This window comes from Pinus tabuliformis, chromosome 4_1, assembly GCF_031772625.1.
Source record: "Pinus tabuliformis cultivar Carrire ecotype Pingquan chromosome 4_1, CPIR1, whole genome shotgun sequence".
Lineage (NCBI taxonomy): Eukaryota > Viridiplantae > Streptophyta > Pinopsida > Pinales > Pinaceae > Pinus > Pinus tabuliformis.
In genome coordinates, this window is record NC_142303.1 from 415,817,386 (window position 1) to 415,840,878 (window position 23,493).

A 23,493-nucleotide genomic window follows, 5' to 3' on the forward strand; every position below is an offset into this window, starting at 1 on the left:
TTTGTTACCTTGGACTAACGTATGAAAGGCCCCAGATCGCTGTTCTTGAAAATATGGAGGTAAGTACTTAGCACGGAATCTTTCCTCGAAAAATTCCCAGGGAACATTATCCGTTGTGAGGTGTAATTGTTTTTCTAGATTTCCCCACAAAATCAAGGCACTTTCCTTTAACCAAATACGACAATTTTTGTTTTGGAAGTAGAAGAGTACTCTCTTAGTGCAAAACATTTATTCATTCCTTCTAACCATGCTTCAGCACGTTCACCAAATCATCCTCCTGAAAATTCTAAGAGTTTAATCTTTTGCAACTCCCTAGAATTATCTTCCTTTGATAGTCTATAATCAAAACCTTTCGGCTCTGCTGGATTTCTTTCTTCAAGCTGAGGTTTTTCTTCTTTAGTATTAGCTATTAGCGGCCCTTTTAATGTTTCCAATATGGCTTCCAGTGAGCGCATTATAAGGATTAACTCTGATGCTGGAGGGATTGGCGTTGATGATGGTCTTGATGGTGTTGGTGATGGCGGTGGCGATGGAGATGGTGATGACAATGGTGGTGGCGTTAGTGATGGCGATGCTACTCGATCACGTCGTCGTCATTGATATGTCCTTACCATCATAGCATTACCTGGAAATACATAATAGAATTATGAAAATATGAGGTATACCTTTGGATTTAACATATATATATAATTATATATAATTTTGCGAATTCATGCTCACAAACGGGTATAGTTTTTGCTATTTTTATCTGCTAGGTAGATCTTACTGGTACTGAGGTCAAGGACGGTGGTATCACTACCTCCTTGTCCTAATGCATGGTGTTCTATCCTAATGCGTAATAATACTTATCCTAATTCATGGATCTTCATAGACCATAGTATTTTTTTGTAATATTTGCCTAGTATTTCTAGTCCTAATTATTCCAAAGTGGACACTTCAATCCATATAATAAATTAAATTTCTTTCAACTAACATTTATTAATCAATTCAAAATTATGCTACGTTATAATGATCACAATAATAAGCTAATTTGAATATAATGCTCCCACATTTACATAACATAATTATTGTGAATGGCTATTTAAAAATCTACTATTTAATTAATATAATCTACTCACCCCACTTTATATTATTTTTTCAAAAGTTGGTGTTTCGTATGTGGCCATTAAAATTTTGATTTCAATGGACGCATGACTACTCAATAGAGAATATCATGTATAATTAAAGGTTCTTGCTGACTTGTGACTATTACAAGTCAGCTATACCAATAAAATCATATATATTTAATATTTTAAACCATATAAAGTTTAACTTTTTTATTTTTTTGCATGTGGTTCACGAGCACCTTGGTTAGTGAGTGATCGCTACGTCCACGGAAAAATTTGGGCGATAGCTAGGCTAAATCTCCCCTCGGCCTACTGCGAGACCTGACCCCAAGGGCTTCGGGTGGATTTGACCCTGTGACCTCCCGATGGCGAGGCACGGTTTTTGACCAACTGAGCTAACCCTTGGGGCCATATAAAGTTTAACTTATATTACTATCTTTGTCATATATATATATATACACGTATATTTTAAAATTACACTTATATGTTATATCTTCTCATGACCATATACGGCCATATATTCAAAAATATATCACAAATTTATATACGTATGTATATATTCACTTAAATCACTCCTAACAATCTAAGGTAATCCACTACATTCCGTTAATCAAGAAATAGTATATATAATATATATTTAAATTATATGAGAGCGAATTATGTCACATTCTCCATACCTGCAAAATTGTAATGTTTATTTACCATAATCCATGTCAATTGATCCATCCAACGTCGAAATCATTGAGACCATCTATCCACAATCCTTGAAATACTTTTTTTTAGAAGTACTTCATCACTGTATATTTATAGTGTTGTATAGGCAATAAATTAATATTTATATTCTTTGCATGTTCAAATATGCAAATTTAATAAAATTGGCTTATCCTCAACTATCCTACATAAAATAAAAAAATAAAAAAATAAAAATTATAATATAGATTTTAACTTAATATACACCATTTTGTATAATTTCCATGTACCCCAAATAATTTCTTTACTTTTTTTATAATAATTCTTACATTTATATTTTTACAATTATTACAATGCCAGTTGTCTGACAGATGCAAAGATTTGTGGGCGGGCAGTGATGAGATATAGCACAAAAAGGGGTTTCAAGTTCTCTCTAAAGCTCGATTTGATATTAACATTGAGACTATTATCTGAAACGTTGTCATAGGACTTAGCATAAAATGTTTACGGTTGTCATTTGACATAATGCTAAACTTTAACTCTGGTGAAGCCATTTGAAAAAGGTGGGCCTTCGCATGAGAACCTTAGTGATATTCGGTCTAGGGTCTGCGAAGTGGGCCTGTCGTATAGTATAATGAAATGAAATGATATTTTAAGGTCCACGATACTAAAAATAGTCTATGAGACCATTAGTTCCCTGTTTTTTGCTTTTTGTAATTCAATCCTTTTCCGATTCAAATTGATGATGAGCTGGCCCAACCTTCCAACAATCCCCTCGCTAAAAAGACAATGCCAAGAAAATGATGCTAACATGTTCTCATAACTTTCTTTGATGTCTTTGAATGCATCACATTCCAAAATGAAATGTTTTTCCAATTCCACAGCCCTAGATGTGCAAAATGTACACCCCCGTTCTTCCCAAGCTTCTTTAGGCCTTTTCCACCGTCTTGTTTCACATCGAAGTTGATATGAGTTGGTCCTTAATTGAGCAATAAGAGCCTTTTCCCTCCATGAAATGTTAGCTCCAATGAACTCTTTTTGTTGTAGATCACACATAGGGTTGAATTCCTCAATGTAATATTTCTTCTTTCTACCCAACTCTTTTCCCCATACCTTTTTACAAAACTTCTCCATAACAAAATCCTTTGTGGGACAGAGATTGAGGTAGATATTCCATTTTTGCATCCATGTGTAGTTTTGTTTCATCCATGTTTTCTTTCTTTCACTCATGCCTTCATTGAAGATAACATTAGGCCATCTACCTACTCTCATTTTCTCAATTCTTTTTAGATATCTTATGAGCTGCACCATAGCAATTGCTTCAATGGGAGTTGCTCCTGTTTCACTCAACATTATCTCATAAGGTACTGAACTTTTTATTTTGAACTTGCTCATGATCAAGCGTTTTTGGATTTTCTCAATTTGTTTCCATTTTGAGACGGGAGTGCTGCTAGCCCACAATTCACACCCATATAGCATCACTGGACAAACTAGGAGTCCAAAAAGCACTTTAATTGTTTTCCAATCCCATAACTCTACATCTCAAGTGCACTTTGAGTTATATTTGTTAACTCATGACTATTGAAGCTTTTGAAACCAGTTTTCTCCTTTGTTAAATTGAGACTTCTGTGATCCATAACATTTGTAAGAGGAGCTTCGGCATAAATCACATATAGAGAGATCTTTGTCGACGTGTTTCGAACCAGCAAGTGTGGCTCATTGTCTTGAAGATAGTAAAATTTTCTTGTGTTAGAAGAATTTTGCCCCTTGATAGTGATTGTCAAGAGCATTGGGTTTTCCTCCTATGTTGTCTTTCTTCTAACCATGATAACCTTATATAAATTGGGTTATGGTCTGATTTTAAGTCCCAAATATGCTCTTCAATACTAACTTTGTCTATCCTTTCTATCAAGTTTTGTGAACACATCACATAGTCAATGACACTTGCCCCATTGTATGTCTTGCAAGTGAAGTTCCCAGACCTTTTCCATCTATTTAGACCATTGCAAATAATTAAGTTGAAACCCCAAACAGTGTAAGCAACTTCTCTCCAAAATGATTCTAACTTTGTCATCTTCCGAGCACCCCACCCATTGGGGATTCTCCTCTTCAGTGAGCCAAATAGGATTATTATCCTCTTTGCCACAAAGAATGCTAGCTTGATTATTTGTTGTTCTAGCATTGAAATCTCCCACTAAAAGAACTTCTCCCTGCTGAGAGTTCATAGCAATATCTTATTTTAAAGCTACATACAGATCCTTGCTGTCAAGCCCCTTATTTTTGTAAGTTTTTGAGACTTGAGGGGCAAAATAACATGCTGTAATTCTTATGTGATTCTCATTCTCTGATATTTTCAACCACAAATATTGTTTATTTGCATCTTCTTTAATTAACTGAATGTGACAGCCTTTTTTTTTCTTTCACTAAAACTAGTATTCCCCCATACCCTTTGCCATTTTCTGCTACCTTGTTCCAAACTGCCAACTTCAAATAACCGTCAAACATAGGAATTTTGCAACCATCATGCTCATGAGTTTCCGTGAGACAAATTATGTCTCTACCTTCCTTAATAGGCCCTAACCCAAGTCCCCTCCTCCAAGGATAACCTCTACAATTCCAACAAACTAAACTTAGGTAGACTTGGGTAGGATTTGACTGCTACACAGTTTGGCACATAAGACTCAAATTTGAGTCTTCACCCCTTTTCGTCCATGCTTCTCTTGTTGTTTTCATCCCTATTATTGAATTCTCTGTTTTTTCTTTACTGCCAGCTTGCTGCCCTGTTTTGCCCAGAGGCCCAAACACTGCAATAACGACTTTACCATTGTACAACCATGCCCTTTTCCCTTCATTTCTTGTTGTTCTAATTTTCTCCACTTCATCCCTTCTCTCCTCTTGTTGTTTTTTGGTTAAATCTTCATCGAGGAAGAAGTGTGAGCCTTTCAAGAGTTTCTTTTTGCCCAAAAGCTGGTGTTTGTCTTGTACGCTTTCCATGGTGACTTTTATGGGTCGAGGCCTCTCTTCACATATCCTCCCAACCCTCCTTGCTTGGCAAATTTGCCCTTTCCAATGTAGTTTCTCTTTCAGAAAGTCTCTTGTCAAATTGAGAGTACTTTCATTCTTCCCATAATCTCTTATTCCCCTGATAATAAAGTTTGTTTTCCTATCCTGTCTTTCTTTGTGTTCTATTTCTTGTGCTCTACGAGCACTTGCATCTTCTTCTTCCTCTGTCCTTATGTAACCATTAGCGTCTTCATCTCTAGCTTTGATTTCTTTTGGACTATCTTTCCCACTGTTCCTTTTTGCCTTCTCTTTGGAAATGTCTGTTTGCTGAGATACTTGTGTATCTACCTAAGTTTGTTTAGAAATTATCACATCCCTGTTTGCTGTTATTAATTCTTTCATGCTTTGCCACACTATCTTCATGCTTTTCCATTCTTGTTTTCCTGTCTCTAGAGCCTCTTGTAACATTGTTACCTGTTCTTTTAAAATTCTATTACCTTCCATTAGACATCGGTTTGCAACTGCGATCTCTGAAATTTTACGGTCCCTCTCCTGTTCTTTGGCTTCCAAAATCTCCAGCCTTCCTCAGTTCTTGGACATATAGATCTGATGACCAAGTAAGAGGTGTCGATGTGGGACTGTAAATGATTGATTCTTCTCTACTTTTGTTTCACTTATTTATTTCCTTTCTCTGGATCAGTTTTCTTCTCATTTGTCCCCATTTAAGGCGAGCAAGCCTACGCCTTAAAATGCCCTCATATTGCTTTGCATTTACCCAAATCCACTTTCCTGTTTTGTCTATTGAAGCAATTTTGACTTGACCCAAATGATTTGTTTCCACAAAATCTGAGATTTCCTTGTCATTTTTAACATTTTTACCATTTTTAGTATTGGCAGCAGCTTCTTTCCCTTTCCCTTGCAACAATTTTTCTACAGCAACATCATAGACATCCCTGCTCTTTACACCTTGGCTCTTCTGAGCGTTTTCCATGTTCTCAGCAGACACCGCCTCTCGGCAACTCTCGGTTGTTGAAGACGGCTCTGGCAGAGTTTCTTTAAAGTGATTCTTCCTAGTTTTATTGTGCAAAGAAACTACAAAGGCCGAGGAATCGGCAAAGGATGAGGAAAATTAAGCGCATTCCATTTTGCCAAACCTGCAATGTCTATGTTGCCGTGAGCAGTCTCTAATCACTATGACGCTGCATCATCTCCATTTTTCGGCATTGTTATGGGATATTCATGTGCCCGTTCACTGGAATCAAATTTTGTTATGTTCGATGAAAAAGCAGATGCTCGCACAAAAAGCAAGATTGAAATCCCGCCCACCAGATTGGAACCCTAATCTATTTACTCAGATTACATATTCGATCAACACTGTGAAGAAGTTGATTGGGCATTTTTCAATAACTGTCAATACTACACAGATTTTCCACCGCAACACCTCAAATAGACTTGCTTTTGAGAGCTTGTACCTCATGGAAAATATGTCATATCGCTTGCTTGGGTTTCGCTTGTTTTTGCCTACTCTGAAAGTTCTACCTCAACACTGTGAAGAGGTTGAATGGGTATTTTTCAATATCTGTCAATACTACACAGATTGTCCGCCGCAGCACCTCAGACAGACTTGTTTCTTAGAGATTCTACCTCATGGAAAATATGCCATATCGCTCGCTTGGGTAGAGGCATGGACAAAGGAATATGATGTCTCAGATTCCATATGCCTTTTTGAAATAGAGTATATATATTTTTTTGAAATTGAAATCAAATATCTCTTAACATATACCTCTTAACATATTTGAAATTGAAATCAAATACCATAATCCATGTTAAATAATATGAAGACATATGGCTCCGACAAGATTCAAAAAGTGGGCATGTAATGTTTATATACACTGTGTGTATTGATACTTGCTGAGGTGATACTTTCTGAGGAATACGGTGAGGGTAAAACAACTTTGGATGTGTGGCGTTGTTGATATATGCTTCTTCAAATACATTTTTTTAGACGATAAAGTTCTGTATTTTATTCCAAGGTATATTTGGCACCGCTATAAATTTCCTTATTAAAGATTTGAAATGAAAAATAAAATAATTATAGCGTTGGTGAAATGCGACTTAGTGGGTCTCGGCAGTTTCCTGTTGGTTGCTTTTGTCCCTTGTTGTTCATTAAGACTACTCCAAAATTTGAGAATCGCCTAAAACGCCGAACTAATTGACCTATATCATACATCCTCGATTTTAATACTTTGTATATATATAGCCAATGAGAATAAATATTTTTGAAACCAGTTTGGACAACACTTCATTGCATAGATTCCAAGAAATATTTTAAGGGTTTTGCAAAGATAGAAATGGAACCTATACCATAATGTAAGAACCTTAAATTCAAAAATCAAAATATGTAATTTAACACAGAATTTAAATAATTTAACTAATGAAAACCAACCTGTCTGCTCTGCTGTGAAGCTCTACTGTAATTGTTCTGCTGTAATTTTGTCCTGGCTGCAATTCTTGTTCCGGTTGCGTTACCAAAACGGCCAAAACCACCCTGTCGAACTAGGTACAACCTGGGTACACAGTCTCAGAATGCTTTCCAATCGAAGCAATCTGATCCCCCGTGCCCAAAAACTCCAGTACAATCAAAACTCAAAACTCAAGAGTATTTGTATCTCTGTGTTAAAATTGAAATTTTTTTCTCTGTTTTTCCTCCTTTTAATTCCCCATCCACCGACTTCCTCCCATCTCCAAGTCATTATTTTGATACGTGTAATTTTATAAAACCAAATCTTATTTGATTTTGTTGATTTTATTTAGATATGGAGATTTGATTTGATAAAGTTTATTTATTATTTTAATGAATTAATTTGATTTATTTAATTTATAATTTTAATTAATTTATATTATTATTTTATTAATTTTAAATTTTAATTTGTAAATTAAAATTAACATTTTCTGTTAGTTTAAGGATTTATCATATATATATGATATTCTGGTGAGGTATTAATTCATTACCTTAATTTATATCTCCTCCTGTAGTAACTAGCTTATATATAGTGTGATACATGCAGGTCCATACATACATAGCTATCGTATGGAGGTCTCGTATGTATGCTAATACTCATATTTTATTTATAGTTATAGGTGGGTCATTACAGACACTGCCGTAGAGTTTCAGATGTCTATAAAAATGGTTTTCTCATACAAATAGTTAATACCCATTTCGGGTGTTTCTTCTTAGCAAAGGAACCAGAAAATATTTTGGACACCTCGCAAATGTACAAAATTGGAGCTTGTGGGCATTTGCGTATATTTACAGAAACTCACCGGGACTATAGAAAACGTACTAGGTCCTCTCCAACAGTTCATCTAGAAGGTAGCGTAAAAAAAAATCTATATATAAAGATCTCACATGTGCGTAGTGTGAAATTCAACATGGAAAAATTGAACTTTAGGTCTTTGTTGAATTATCAATCACAAGCCCGATAGAACGACCAAGACTACCTCTAAATTTTGATGGTATTTATTGGATAGTAAGTTTCGACAAAAACATACTACTTCCTCCTGAGAAACCCGGTTTTCTAATAATGAATACAGTTTAAATACAAAGCATAGACTCTAACATCACTTTCCCACGTCCAAGAGTTTGAACCTGCCTTTGATACCAAATGTAAGAGCCCTAAATTCGAAACTTAAGAGGGTTTAACAATAATTTGTTCATAAAATACCAGAATATATAAATTAAGTACAAAATTTAACAATTCATCTAATGAATACCAACCTGTCTACTTTTTTCACGAATCTTGTTCTGGTTGCATTACCAAAACGACCAAAACCTCCTACCGAACTGGGTACAACCTAGGTACTCAGTCTCAGAATGCTTCCCAATCTGATCCCCTGTGCCCAAAAACTCCAGTACAATCAAGACTCCTTCCTTCTTATCTGTACTTTGTGTTAAAATTGTTCTCCTTCCTCCTCCCTTGATTTTCCTCCTTTGCCTTCTTAAATAGAATTCCCCCCACCTCCAAGTGGTGATTTCTCATGTTCGAGGTTCCTCCAAAGAGAGATAAGGGATAAGCTCAAATTTATAGATTGAGCCAGCATTCGTCACTTGGATCAGTGGTTGACAACAATCCCTTCTTTATAAAATATCTGCCTTATTTGAATTCATGTTTAAAACTCCTTGTCACTTTATATTATGATTATATATAATGGATTATTTTTAGTTAGTTTAGTTGGTATATTATAATTTCTCTTTTTTATTTTTTTTTGTAACTTTATAGTAATATTTTTCTATTTTTCCTTTGTATATTTTATATAATCTATATTTATTCAATTTATTTTTGTATTAGATATATTATATCCCCTTTTATATAATACATGTCTTTCCTTTGTATTTTGTATAGTTATATATATATATATATGGTGATGGTACATACATTAAGTACGTCACTCACTATATTTAGTATTTTGTCAGTTATGTATTCACTTAGAATTTTCCATAATTAACTCATTTATCTTTCACTTGGTAATTTCATAATAAGTTAATATGTATACTGGCGCAATACATTCGTTGCATGCATATGTAGCTATCATATGCATGCTTCATATGAATGTTAATAATCATGTTTTATCCGTAATTAGAGATGGTCATTACAGAGAGTGCTAGTCATAATAATGATGCTTACAGTATGGCTTATTGATCCAACTCTTCTTATGAGAACTCTTCAGTTTGGGAATTATGTTGTACTAGTTGTACAATTATGAATACCTCCCTAGTGAAGAGGGAGTGTTGAAAATGTACCTAGTTTTAGTCTTCATAATTGTTGTACTCATTTTAATATGTATCCTATGTAACAAACAAGAGAAAAAAGGTTATTATTATTAAAGCATGGGTTTCATGCTCTTTATTGATGGCCTTATAGGTAAAACCATGTTCTTTATGCTTCTAGGGTTTGTTAGGTATTAGGATTTATTGCCATGAGTCAAAGGAGTCAACATCACGTTTATAAGACCCTTTCAGGAAAAATGTAATTGTATTTTTTAGTTTAGAAAGTCCTAGAAACTCCAAAAGTACAAGTCTGCCCTGGTAGCATCAAGTCAGCTTAAAGGAAGGAATTCAACCCCTTGGAAAGGCTATATAAAGGATTAGTTCGACCTCATTTGGGACTCACTCACTCCACAAGTTCGATATCACAAGAAGAAGTACGATCTGTAGCTGTGAGAAGCAGAAAAGGAGAGCCAAGGTCTAAGGAGAAGAAAGGAGGTTGAAAAACCTTATTGTTGGGCTCTATCTCTCTCACACGTGCAAAGTTCTAGGGATTTTGGTGCTACAGAATGAGGCCAAAGTTGCAAGTTTGAGTTGCAGGAAGACGAAGTGCGGTATCTTGTAGCTGGAAGGAATAACACCCTACCTTGACCTCATTGACCTTGGAAGGAGTTGTCTTGCTCTAGCAAGGTCTCAAGAGGAAGATAGATTAGGGTTTCCATGGTAGCTACAAAGTTGAAATTGTAGGTTCAAAGTAGCAGTATGAGTTGCAGTATTGAAGTTGGCAGGTCGAAGTTGCATTATTGAAGTTGGTTGGTGCAGGATCAGGGAAAGACTTGTTGGAGGGCTGACTTGGTACTTAGAGAAGGACTTGGTCTAAGGTTTGGGTCTTTGTGTCTCATTTGAAGTAGATTCTATAAGAGGAGAAGAGTTTTTTGGGTTTCCCCTTGGAGGGGTTTTGCCCTAGTTGAGAGTCTAATTTTTGTGTCCTCTGTTGTTTTTGTTTTGTTCTTCATATTTATTTGTTGAAAAGATCTAACTAAAGAACACAAAGAAGATTAACAAAGTTCACAAGCAAATATTTAGGGAAAAAGAAAATAAGAATTAACAGCTGCCACATTGCATTATCAAACAGTACAGAACTCCTATAATTCTTTGTTGGTGTACTCTCCTCCATTATTTGACCAAAGAGTTTGGATCTTTCTACCTGTCACTTTCTCCACTAGAGCCTTAAACTCCTAAAAGTGATTGAAGACCTCATCCTTGGTCTTCAAGAAACAGATCTAGGTCTTCATGGAGAAATCATCAATAAAATTCGCAAAATACTCATATCCCTATTTCGTCGACATTGGTCCACATATATCTGAATGCACTAAGTCAAGTATCCCTTGTGATCTACTATCAATCCTTGGAAATTTTTCTTTCGCAAACTTCCCCAACACACATCTTCTACAAATGTCATTGTGCTCTGTGCTCACGTCTGGAACATTTGTCACCATCTCACGAAGCAATCTGAGTGATCCATGATGTATATGGCCCATCCTCCTATGCCATAGCTCCCCATGCTCCCTCAGATTGCTACTACTAACCAATTCCTTTGGAGTGTCCATTTGCAACCTGTACAACAGGTTGCTTCTTACTCCATCTGCTATAGGTGACCACCATTCCTTGTGCTTCAACAACACCTACACCCCTCTAAATATAACATTGTATCATTTATCCTGAAGGATAGATACGGAGATCAAGTTCATCCCCAAGCCTGGCACATGCAACATGTCAATAGGAATCAACTTGCCATTTTCCCTCTTAAATAGAACAATCCATCTTGCAATACGGTTACACTTGGACTTGTTTTGCATCTAAATCTGAAATTTGATGTCCTCCTCCTTATAACTAGAGAAGCAATCTCTAACTCTTATCATGTGGAATGATGCTCCCCTGTCTATATAGCAGACATCCTATGAAGATGAGCTAGATAGACAAGCAATCAATGTGAATTCATATTCCATCCTGCTGGAGAGCTCATCTACACTACCTAAAGCTATTGTTTGCTTGCCCTTCTTCTTCCTCTGTGGACAACCGCTGACATAGTGGCTAAACTCATGACAACCATAGCACTTGACCTTCGAACAGTCCTATTACCCCCCATTTTGTGGGTAATATCCCTAAGCGAAAAAAATTCTCCAAGATGGTCCTCAACCGACAGCTAACAGTAATCAGCTAGCTCATTGTGCCATTTCTCTGCCACCTAAGCCAACCATGTGGTCCCTCGGCCATCTGTCGTGATCGTATGTTTGAAGGTGGGCCTCTCAAATCTAAAGGTATGCCTTGTCACTTTGAAATTGAGTTTTGTAGTTTGTTTATCATGGACACTTCTAGGTATGGATTAATGCGGGGATTTGGTGGAAAGAATGGGCTAGGTTTGTGCTTCTATCCCCTAGCCCACTTTTAGGCATTAATCTTGGATTCTAGTCCCGTGGGATCTCTTTTACTGACGATTTGGTTCTAGGGATGGTATTTCATAGGAAACCTCGATTTTGGTTGCGTGGTCTTGCTCCCTTATCCGCTCATATTACCCTCTTTCCATTCATTATTACCCCATCCATCATTTCTCCCACCTAGGTCCACATTCCTCCATCGGGTCCACATAGGGTCAGTTCGCCCCTTCCCCTTGCCCACACCTTGGGTCATGGCCTAGAATGAAGCTCGGAGGTTGATGCAGCTAAAAGAAAAGTTAAAAGCATATATGGCCACATTCAACAGGAAAGTACCACAAAATGCAAAAGATGGTCGAGACAAACATTTAGCACGTGGGCGAAAGCCAACACATGAGCTCTACCCCATCACCATGGCTATCACCCTGGTTCCCACAGGTTCTATGAGCCTTCCTCATCATATAGGAACCCATGATTGTCCCAACCCCTAGTGGGTGATGAACTGCCCCACCTTAAAACGTGGAATTCACTGCTATATCTTATACATCATGCTCTAACCCCTTGAGCCTTGAGCAGTTAATCAAAGAAAATCATAAAAAGGCAAAAGGCATAAAAGAAGGGTGGAAAAATCAAGGTCGGGGCACCTCATGTACCACGATTGCTCCCTCCTATACATTATAAACCCAAGTGTGGGCTTCCCTCTTATTAGCTACCCTTGTACCCTAGCATGTGACCCAGGGTTGCCCCTTCTCATTCCCTACTTCATTCACCTATCTGCCACATGCCACCACCTTTTGACGGATGTACCTTGACTATATTATCCCCTTTAGAAGTAGAAACCACCTAATAGGGTGCTTGGTTAACCCATTTGGAGTTTAGAAGACATTGGCACATCCCAAAGCCCATTATGGAAGGGTAAGCACATGTGGCCCATGATTAGGTAAGCTCATTTACTCAATTTCTCTAATGACTTGTTCTACTGGAAGGCTAGGGACGCATTGGATCTTATGCAGGATTGCAGATGGTTTCCATTTGGGATTTGGTCTCCCTATACGGGATCCTAATCCTCCAGAGGGCTACATTGGCACATGTAGGGTGAGCGTTGAGAGCCATGGGCCTCCACAGCAGCAAATTGCACTCCATGGATCCCCACAACCATTCAGAGATTGCTTGTGGTTCACTTATTGGACGAGGAGGATGCACTTGATCCATCATGCCCAGTTGGCCCCAGATCTACACCACACACTTGGCAGATGATCCAGGACTTCCATGATGATGAAGCATCACCTACACCATCATCCTAGCCCCTGAGGGCGACCTACAGGCATTTTTTATTTGTTTGGAGACCCATGAGGACGTTTGTGTGCCTCGAGATGTCATTTGGAGCACAACGGGTTATTACCAGGGGCCACCGCCTTGTCCACTACTTTTGAGGGTCTTTCTCTTCATTATGGCACCCATGCACCTCATTATGCCTCTTAGAGGGCCCCACGACATGCATAGAATATTACTTGGCCCCTTGAGAGGCTTATCGTTTCATTCATGAGCTAGTTTGGTGGGCTTGTCACCAAAAGGTTGTATTATTAGCACATTATTTTATTTTTTGGCCTTATGTAGGCCAAGGAGGCTAATTCGAACTCTTTAGACGTGTATAAATACAAGTGAGGTGAGATCATTTCACATCATCACTTTGGTTTGGATCTCTTATCTCTCTTGATATTTTCGCACTTTTTCTAGAGGATGAATTGGAGCTTTATGAATGAGTTTTGATGTGTGGATATTGGTTTATCTTCTCTTGGAGCTTCTTTATTGTCAATTGTGAATGGTTGGATATACTCCATTACATGTAAGTACGTGCTTTTGATGTTATTCTTGTTTAGTTTTCTAATATATGTTGGACTGGGATTTTTGCTATTCTAGGGATAATTGTTGCATGCATTTATTGCTTAAAATTGTGGAATTTGTCTCTATTATAGCACCTCTCAATGTATAGGCCATGTAATAGGAGCGCAATCTCCTAGGACTAATTCTATCAATGAATCTGACCTTGACAAGCCATTCCTCTTGCACATTGAAGTATCAAAGCTGCAAGGTTGCTTCTTCTTGACCTAAAAGGAAAACGAAGTGATCTTGAGGCCTCCTTGACTGGGCACCAAGAAATCCTACTCATACTCAACATAGACTCCATTCTCCCAAAGATTAAGGTATTGATCTACCAAGGGTGGTCACTAAAAAACATATTCTTTCACCTCCTCCCAGGTCTAGCCACATTGGCGTACCTAGGGAATCAATTTCCCGACAAGCTAGCCATAAAAAAAAATTCGATCTCCTAGGATCTTCTACGTTGGCCTTTCCTCTAGCTCTCCTCCAATTTTGAATACATTCCGACGATGGAGTTGGGAGAAAAGTCAAGCCCTGGCTCTGCAATCAAAACATGCCATGCCATCCCCAAGGCTAGTACCTTGTAGGGTCAAAACATCTTTGAGTGAAAAAATTTCTTTGATCCTATCCCCACCTTATCTAGGGTAAGAATATCATCGGCTGCTACATTCTTTCCCCATACTCTACAGTGGGTCCACTTGGCCCCATGTGGTCCCGCTCCTTTGAAAGACCATTTTTCAAGAACCATCCAGGATACCAATTCTAACAAGGATTTTAGGGATTAGGAAAATCCTTCACAAGTCTTATCCCATAAACCTAACCCTCAAATCCTTTTCCCCTCTCCCTAAAATACATAGTACCTTGCTAAGCAAGATCCATCCTTCAAATTCTTCTCAGAAAGGGTCTAGGTCACTCATATCCATTAACTTATCATTCATTAGTGACTCCATATATGTCGGATCTCCTCCCATCAGTGAACATCCATAAATAGAATGGAGCCTTAACTGAGGTGACAGTGGGTTTAGACTCCAATTGTTGCCCTTTGCCTAGCATTTGCCTTTTAGGGATTCCCCTTAGGTCCCCTACTAGTTTGAGCAGTAACAAGGCCTTCTTCTTCTCTCCTTTTGGGCCTGATCCCTTGTTGGGTCCTTTCTTCGCCTTCCCTTTTCCTGCTAGGGCTATGTTCTCATGTTCCTTCTCAACCTTTGGAGATTTTCCATTGTTGTTGCTACTGCTATTAACAAAGTTGAGCCTGAGCTCCTCCTAAGTGAAACCACTCCATAGGTGATCCCATACTAGAAGTGTATCTTTCCCATTGATCACTTGGATGAACATGCTCCATTCCTTAGAAAACCAACTCGCCATCATTTGGCTTATCTCCTACTACAACCAACTCATCTTTGGCAAGTTGACATCTGGTAAGATAGGAAACCACATCTTCACCCTTTTGCATCTTGATGGTCCCATCTTATCTCTAAGAATTAATTTCCTATTTTTTGTAGGATTCTAGTACAAATTTACAATCACATCCCACCTCTGCTTCGTTGTGTCTTTCTCTGCAGTATGCAGGACAATATGGTCCATGACTCCATCAGGGATACTTCTCTTGGCTTTGGCATTCTCCTTTTTATAAGTTTCTAACTGTTGTGGATTTGTTGGTATGACAATGGCATTCTCTGCATACTCCTCCAGTCCATACTCGTCCAATAAAAACGACATTTTGGCTTGCCAAATGCAAAAGTTGGAGGTTCCATCCAATCTATCCTGATCTCTCAAACCAGTTGCGTCCATCTCTAAAATTTGGAAGTATAGAGAAACCCAACTAGACTAGAGAATAGAAACTAGGTTCAAAAACCCTCAAACTTTCTCTTCATGTGCCTTCGCAGATCCTCCTTCATGCCTCAGATTTGCTATGATACCATGTGAAATTTTAATTACTGTTGCAATTTTCTAGTTACTATTCACCTATCTCTTTATTATTTGTCTTCTACAATCAATTGTGGCAAATACTGAATAAAACACTATTGAACTTCAATTAAAATAAATACCATAGGAACTGAGAACATTATTGTGCACACACACAAATAATGAACACCAAAATTTTTGGACAAATGTCCTTGGAAAAACCTTGAAGGAAAAACCAAAGCAGTAGATGAGGGTTTGATTATTATTCTTTAGCAAATTAAAAGAGTACATCAACTACATGCCTGATACTAGCAAAGCTCCAGTAATTTTCTTCTTCACTACAACTGACCAAATCAATCTGGGAAATTAGGAATCTCCCTGTGTAAGTCAAATCGACCCTTTCGAACAATTCGCTTGGCTATCCTGCAAATTGCTCTCCCAACAATTTGCACTTCCTATAATTATAGGAATCTTCCCTTTCTTGTAATCTGTCTACAAGAATTTACACTTCCCGTAATCACACGAATTTCCTGCAATTTGCACTCGTAACTGGAAATTCCATCCTAGCTATTCGCATTACCTCTAGAAATGTGCTATGGTAATTTGCATTGTTGAACTCGCCTTGCCTTCTACAAAAATAATTAGGCCTCTCAATTTCTCTTGCTAAAACCCCGTTGTTGGTGTCCCTGTGCTATCACTGCGCTCTTGCTCTCACTGCAAATATGTGTCTTGATTTCTCACTGATCTATTCTCCAAGTGCCCATCGATTTTCGTTTATAATCTCTCATTAACGAATCAATGACCAAGATATAATCTCAATCAATGGCTAAGATCATCTTGACCTCTTCTAATGACTTTTCTAGAAAATCACTATAGAAAAATCGATTTACCTCAATTAATATTGATTAATTAAGCCATTTTTCTAAGTTAGACATAGAAAAATCAATAAATTAGTTAATTAATTCTAATCAAGGCCTTTTCCTTAGAAACCTTTTTTGGGTATTGGAGAAAATATTTTCCTTAGCCTCATAGACACCATTTGAGACTAGAACACTTGTTTGATTTATATAAACTAACATCTTTAACTCAGCAACATGTGGAATCAAAGGGTCCTTTATGGAATCTATCAAGATCTCCTCAACATCTTGAGGTTCTGAGACACTTCCCTTCACATAATTTTGTATCTCACTTTCATCCAAGACAAGCAGTATCTTGGTCTTCCAAGATCTGAAACTTTTAGCACCATCCAACCCGTCTTCTACTCTAAGACTGGGTACCATCTTGACAGGAGATCTGAAGTCTAAATAAGTTGTTGAATAATGTAATCTAAGGCTAAAATCAATGGTTGATCTTCAACAAAGCTCTGATGCCATGTTGAAATTCTATGGCAACTGTAGTAGAATATAGTTTTCTGCTTTGACAATTACTTCCTAATGTTTTCAAACAATATTTCTCAAGCCACTGATATCATTGAATAATCACACAAAAATCTCAATAGTGAATGCAGTGGAAACAATAAAGATCATAGTAAAACAACCATGCACAATAGACACAAAATTTGTATCTTCGAAACCCAACCTTGGGAGAATACCTAACAATCTTTTGTTGAGCAGAAATTGTCTTCGAGAAAGGTTTACATGTCAAAAATTTCTCTAGAAATTTGTGCCAATAATACAAGTCAAATACCAATCAAACTTGGTCAAACCGCTATTTAGTCAACATTGGTCAAACTAGTAAAAAATCAAAAGTCAATGTTGTTCAACAACTTGGTCAAACTACCCTGTGGCCAAACCCCTGCATGTGCGGTTGTGGTCAAAGTCAAAATGCGGTCAATTGTTCACTTTGACCACAGAGAGTTGTTCATTCCTTGGGTTGAGGGAAATCCTATTGAGGAATCCTCTATAGTGGGGTTTTGGCTTTACAGTTTGCCCTAATTGGCAGAGAGATTACTCCTCGTCTAGATGCTAGTCTATCCGTTGATCCATTAGTTCAAGTAACTGACAAAAGGATGGTTATTCTTCTTGATATCCTCTCGTCATTGAGCTTCTCTTGACTCCATAGCCCTTGGATATTGGCACTGATCTTCACATCCCTTTATCACGTACTTTTTCTTCTCTCCCAAACTTAACTCAATAATTGGGGTTACTTGTGATATCACTTCATTCCTTATTCCTTTGCCCTATTGATCCTTCAAGGAAGCCTCCCTTGACCTAGAGCCTAGAGGAGAGCAAAGTTAGGTCATTGAAGTGACAGTGACTGACTTTTTGTGTAATGTCCCAAATATAACTTTTGTAGAAAATTACTTCAGAAAATTAAGTCATCAATTTAAATAACAATTTGCACGCATTCAACCAGAAATTTAACGACAAAACTAGAAAATACAAATTGCAATTGAAGGATTAACAAGACAAACATGCAAAAGAACTTAGCCTTATTTTATTCATATATAAATAAGTGGTACAAGGAACAGGGATATGGTTGAGATGATGCCCTCAAAAGATCAACAAAAACACTACAATGACCTCCAGAATATGGATATGCTGAAATCACTTGCAAATTCTGAGTGGATTCACCGAGGGCAGAGATAGGTTCTCACCCACTCGCACTGAATCACCTGAGGGTTTTCATCATGGCGATACCATTGAAGCTGAGAACTCCTGGTTCTCCAAACCTCTCTACAAGAAAATATCACAACTCCAAAGATGTCCCAAATGATCTTCTCCTCCTTTTAAAGACTCCATAGATAGGTCTCCAAGCCTCTAGAAACATATTCTTTTATTCTTTTATTATTATTCTAGAAGCTCCCTCTTGACTCCATCTATGTGACCTTTCAATTTTAATTTACTTAAGTTGTTTTAAGCCTTTTTTCCCAATTAGTCATCTTCCCCTTTTTATTTTTAATTAATTAAGTGACTAATTAAAGTCACTTTTAATCTGGGAAAATGGTAAATCACCCACCATACTCTCTCTGGCTACTGAAAGTGACTCCTCAGCATCCCATCTTGTAAATCTTCTCATTCTGATTCCAACAAGATATTACACTGAAATGTTCCATCAAATATTCCTCTCGGAATGCCACCTCAAGCATAATTAATTGAGTCGGGCCCAATAATAATCTTGTTTTACAAAAGTTGTCGGAATGCAACGGAACAAAGGCAAGTTGTGCAAATGATGGAATATGCCAAGCGAATGCCATCAGATCCCATAAAAACTCTTCAAAACTCCCTTGAGACCCCTGATGACATAATCCCGCTCCCATGACTTGGCCATCTTGAGCCCTGGAAATCCACCCTAGTTGTACTATAGAGAAAAATAAACATGGGGACATGACATTCTGAGGTTCCATTTGGATTGTATAATGTGGATTAGATCTTTTACCATTCTAACGTACAATTTGAGCAATAACAGGCCATAAGATTTATTCTTCTTTGTAATGACTCTCTAGTAATAATTAAATAAGCATCACTCAAGTTTAATACCATTTTTGTCATTAAACATTGACGAACCACTTTTTAGTTTCTTGTATAGCCTTTGATGAAAATGAAGGATAGATATAAAATCGATCAATTCCTCACAAAAAAGGTAAGAAACCCATTAACATGTCCACCTTCAGAATGTTTAAATCACTATCACCTAAAATGGAAACAAATTCATGTATTTGCATGTTGATCAAACAAACTAACAATATAAGTAATGAGTGTCCTAGGCTACATGAACAGAATATATGGATATGTAGGAGTTTCAAGCCTACCAAAGAAGAGACAATACCTTCCAACTAAAAGAGCTATCCAAAGTTTGAGATGCATACGATGCAAGTCCTGAACCCTTTTCCTGCATGAAGTAAACATGAAGTCAGCAACAACAAAATCTATCCCATTTCTTATCATATATTAATTTTTAAAATGTTGAATTTTCGTAGTGTTGTTCTACTATTTTGAAAAGTCAAATAGGATGCATCACTCTAAATGGACTACATTGTCTTTCCCAAGGAAACAAATTGGAATAAAAGCTAGAACTTAAAGTGAGGTTGACAAATATTGTACTACTAATCCTTCCTTATCTTTGATCTTCAAATTGGAGCTAAACTATCATTTCAATCATACATCAAACTCAAAGAGTGGACAGAAATTTGCATAATGAAAATGGAGCAAGTCAAAAACCAAATTAAGAGTGGAGAGAAATTTGCAGAGTGGAAATGGATGGCCTCCCAGCCTATAACGTTATTTCCTCCTGCCACAACTTTTGACACTTGGGGAATGGGGAAAACCCCACACTGATATCACTATTATTAACCAAACATTTCATTCACTGAGTTGTGCCATAAGAAGGAAACAAAATTCTATAAATATAATGTTCTGAAGAAAAGAAATAATATTTAATAGGCATGAATGATCCCATGATGATCGAAACATAGTCAAGAAGACTCCATATATAGTGCCCAAGGGACACATCCATAGTAAAGGATGCAACCCTTAGGTCATAATAACTATCATGACTAATAATATAGTTTATGTTATCATTGAATAATAATCTAATTTATGTGCATTACTACTAGAAGTTGAAACAATCGAAGAGAAGTGTTGATGCAGAGTGTCAACTTGCAACGTGGTATCTACTATCAACAGTATGGAAAACCTTCATACAGAGTTGGAGTGTCAAAGTTCAAGTGACAATGCAGAATCAACAATGAAAGCAAGAAGTTGGATTGCAAATACAAATGTTAAGGAACACAAAAAAGTTGTTTGCAAACCTGCAACAAGGATTTGCAGATGCAGTAATGTAGAATTGTGAACTCAGAGTGTTCCACCTGTGGAATTTGATTGCAGACACACAACAGCCCAGTGCAGATAAATGTGCGGACTTGCAAAGGGTGATGTAGACCAAGTGGGACTCAGAGTTTGGAAGACCATAATTTTGAAGATGAGGAATCATGTGGGACACAAAAGTGCAAAGTGTCACAATCCCAAAATTAAGAAAATCAACTAAGTCACATGACAGCACTCGGGATGTGGAGGACACGTAAATATGAGTATTCTACACAAGACACGGCGGCACCGGAAACAAGACATGGGGAACATATATATATATATATATATATATATAGTGTCTGATCCATATTTTTTAGAAATTAAAACGTCTACAGATATGAATCATGATGATATCTATTTACTAATTTACTAATCTGGTATTTACAATCTTTCAATTTTCAAACTAGTTAATTTATTAATTTACTACATCGATAATATAATTTTTTGTACCAACCAACCAATACAAAGTTATATAACAACCAATCTATACAAAGTTATATAACATTGACTCATCTTCAGAAAACCCTTCTTTATCATATTGGTTCAGGTTCATAACTTCCCACATCAAATCTCATAAAAAACCCTTTCGTTTTAAATTATTAATGTATAGTTAAATTCATAAACAAACAATGTTGACTCGAGTGCATAACTTCCCACATACTCAATAAAAATTCAAATTTTATACAACCCCTTTCTTGTTGGGCTTAGTAATGCAGAGTCAAATCCCAAAGAACACCTTTCTTATCATGTTGGTTTAGGTTCATAACTTCCCACATGTTAATTTTCCAGAGTTCTATTCTTACCACAATCACTTATCCAATTCTTTGTCAATTACTGATAACTTTTCAAATAAATTCAATCTTCCAATGACAGCAAGTAATTGTAGATAGAACATTAAATCCAATGTACAATAGAAGACAACCAAGAGCAATAACAAGAGACACAAGATTTGGTCAAATACCAAGGAAGAACCCCACAAAGGGGGAAAACCCTTTCAAAATTCTTCTTCTATTAGATTGTCATCAAATGATCAGTAAAGAGATACAATGCTCCAATTCATCAATAAGAGTCAAAGCCAAATCTTTGACTTATGCAACAATCAACTAGCCAATATCCAAGAGATGAGCCCAAAAGTCAAATCTGGTCAACAAGTCAAATTTGCAATTTTGATCAAAGTCAACAATAGCTATAGCAGCCCTAGCCATTCAATGATCAATAGTCAAACCTCCTCCAAATCAGCTCGGTCAACTATCAAAACGTGTGGCCTTGAATACTGGTCAAAATTTAGTCAAAATAGTTCTAAAATAGTCCCTCCAAATCTGGTCAAAATCAAACTTTGACCTACGGAAACCCTAGGTGCAAACCTATAGTCAATGTGGGTCAAAGTGCCTATAGAAACGTGGTCAAAGGAGTAGTCAATGTGGGTCAAAGTGCCTATAAAAACTTGGTCAAAAGAGTAGTCAACTCGGACTCCAAGAACATATCCAAATTCGGTCAAACCAAGTCAATGTTGGTCAAAGGCTGGCCAAATTGTCCCAAATAGAAAGTCAACGCAGAAATCAAAAAATGCCTCCTTCCCTTCGCATGTGTTAGCTTGGACCTCCTTATTTCATACTTGTACAAATCAGTCAAATGAAGAGAGAGAGAAGATGTGATGATGTGATGATGCTCCAAAGTGATGTGACATGAGGTCTCTTTATATCTGGTGGAGACCCAATTTGTCCTTTATGTTGACTTGAACTTCTGTGCACTTGTGGGTTTCACCTTAAAAATTATATTTTTCCTGGAACAAAGTAAATTCTTCCAAGGGCTAGTAGGGGTTTTTATTGATGAGGAAGGTTATCCAATGGAGGGCATTTGTCCCTGAGCTGTCAAATTAACACCACATAGTACAAACTCTATATTTTTTGTTTCAATTCTTATTTTTTGTGCTTACACCCAAACAAAAAAGGAACAAGATCAAGCCATGTGCATGTGGCGACTCACTAGGTGTCGTGCTCTTTGGGCCTGAATAGACACATTCATACCCAAACTCATTTAAATTATAAATAAAATAATTATATAACTTGGTTGATTCATGCTAGTTTGAGGTTGATTGACACTAGTATGTGACTTTCAGAAAAGACGAAGCGAGTTCGATTAGCCATGTAAGCAAAAGGTGAAAAGTGTTGTCTCAACTCTAGCAAGATGTGAAAATGTAAACAACGAACTGGACTTCAGAATACCTCACAAACAGAGACAAAAAAATGATAAAAAACCAAGACGCGATGTTTTAAATTGGGGATTTTCATGGGAAATGTGTCCTAAAATCAAAATACGCTAGGGCACATTTTCGACACGGTCCAAAAACATGTCATGATTTTAGAACACAATGAAAATTGTGTCTGACACGAGAAATGCAGGGCACGAGACCTTAAGGGACATGTCCTATGGCTTAGCAACTAAGTAATGAGTCCATCAACACATCAACATCTACGCTTGAGAACACAAAATTTAAGGAAGTTTTGATGTGCCAATATCCAATAGAAGAATAACGGTTAAGTTAAACACATTGGCATACTAGGTTTTGTTGAACAATGCAGCAAAATCATGGTAGTCTCAATTGGAAGAGAGTCAATCAGGAAATGTTGAAAACAAATAATTGTGGGAAACCGGGTTTAAATAAGTAAAAAATGATCACAATAGTAATGACATACACATAGAAACTTGGAGATGAATTGTGTTGCAACATATACAACCACCATGACTACCATTAGTAAGCAACCAGAGATCTAAAACATAAATATGCATTGGAGACAGAAATCGATGAACTCTAGAGTTGAAAGCATCAAACTATGTAGGCCCTTCATGGCAATGAGATGATTACTAATGTTCAGTAAAAATTGTAAAACGCTCTGATG

The 23,493-nt window shown here is 37.0% G+C and overlaps 1 protein-coding gene across 1 annotated transcript in view; it reads right to left on the reverse strand.

The window, feature by feature from the left end:
* Positions 1-23,493, reverse strand: part of LOC149176075 (peroxisomal (S)-2-hydroxyacid oxidase GLO4-like) — a 427,390-nt gene that overhangs the window by 195,884 nt on the left and 208,013 nt on the right. Inside the window, exon 7 of the mRNA XM_089419846.1 lies at positions 19,554-19,616. Within this exon, the coding sequence (XP_089275972.1) occupies positions 19,554-19,616 (63 nt within the window). The remainder of the gene's footprint in view (positions 1-19,553; positions 19,617-23,493) is intronic.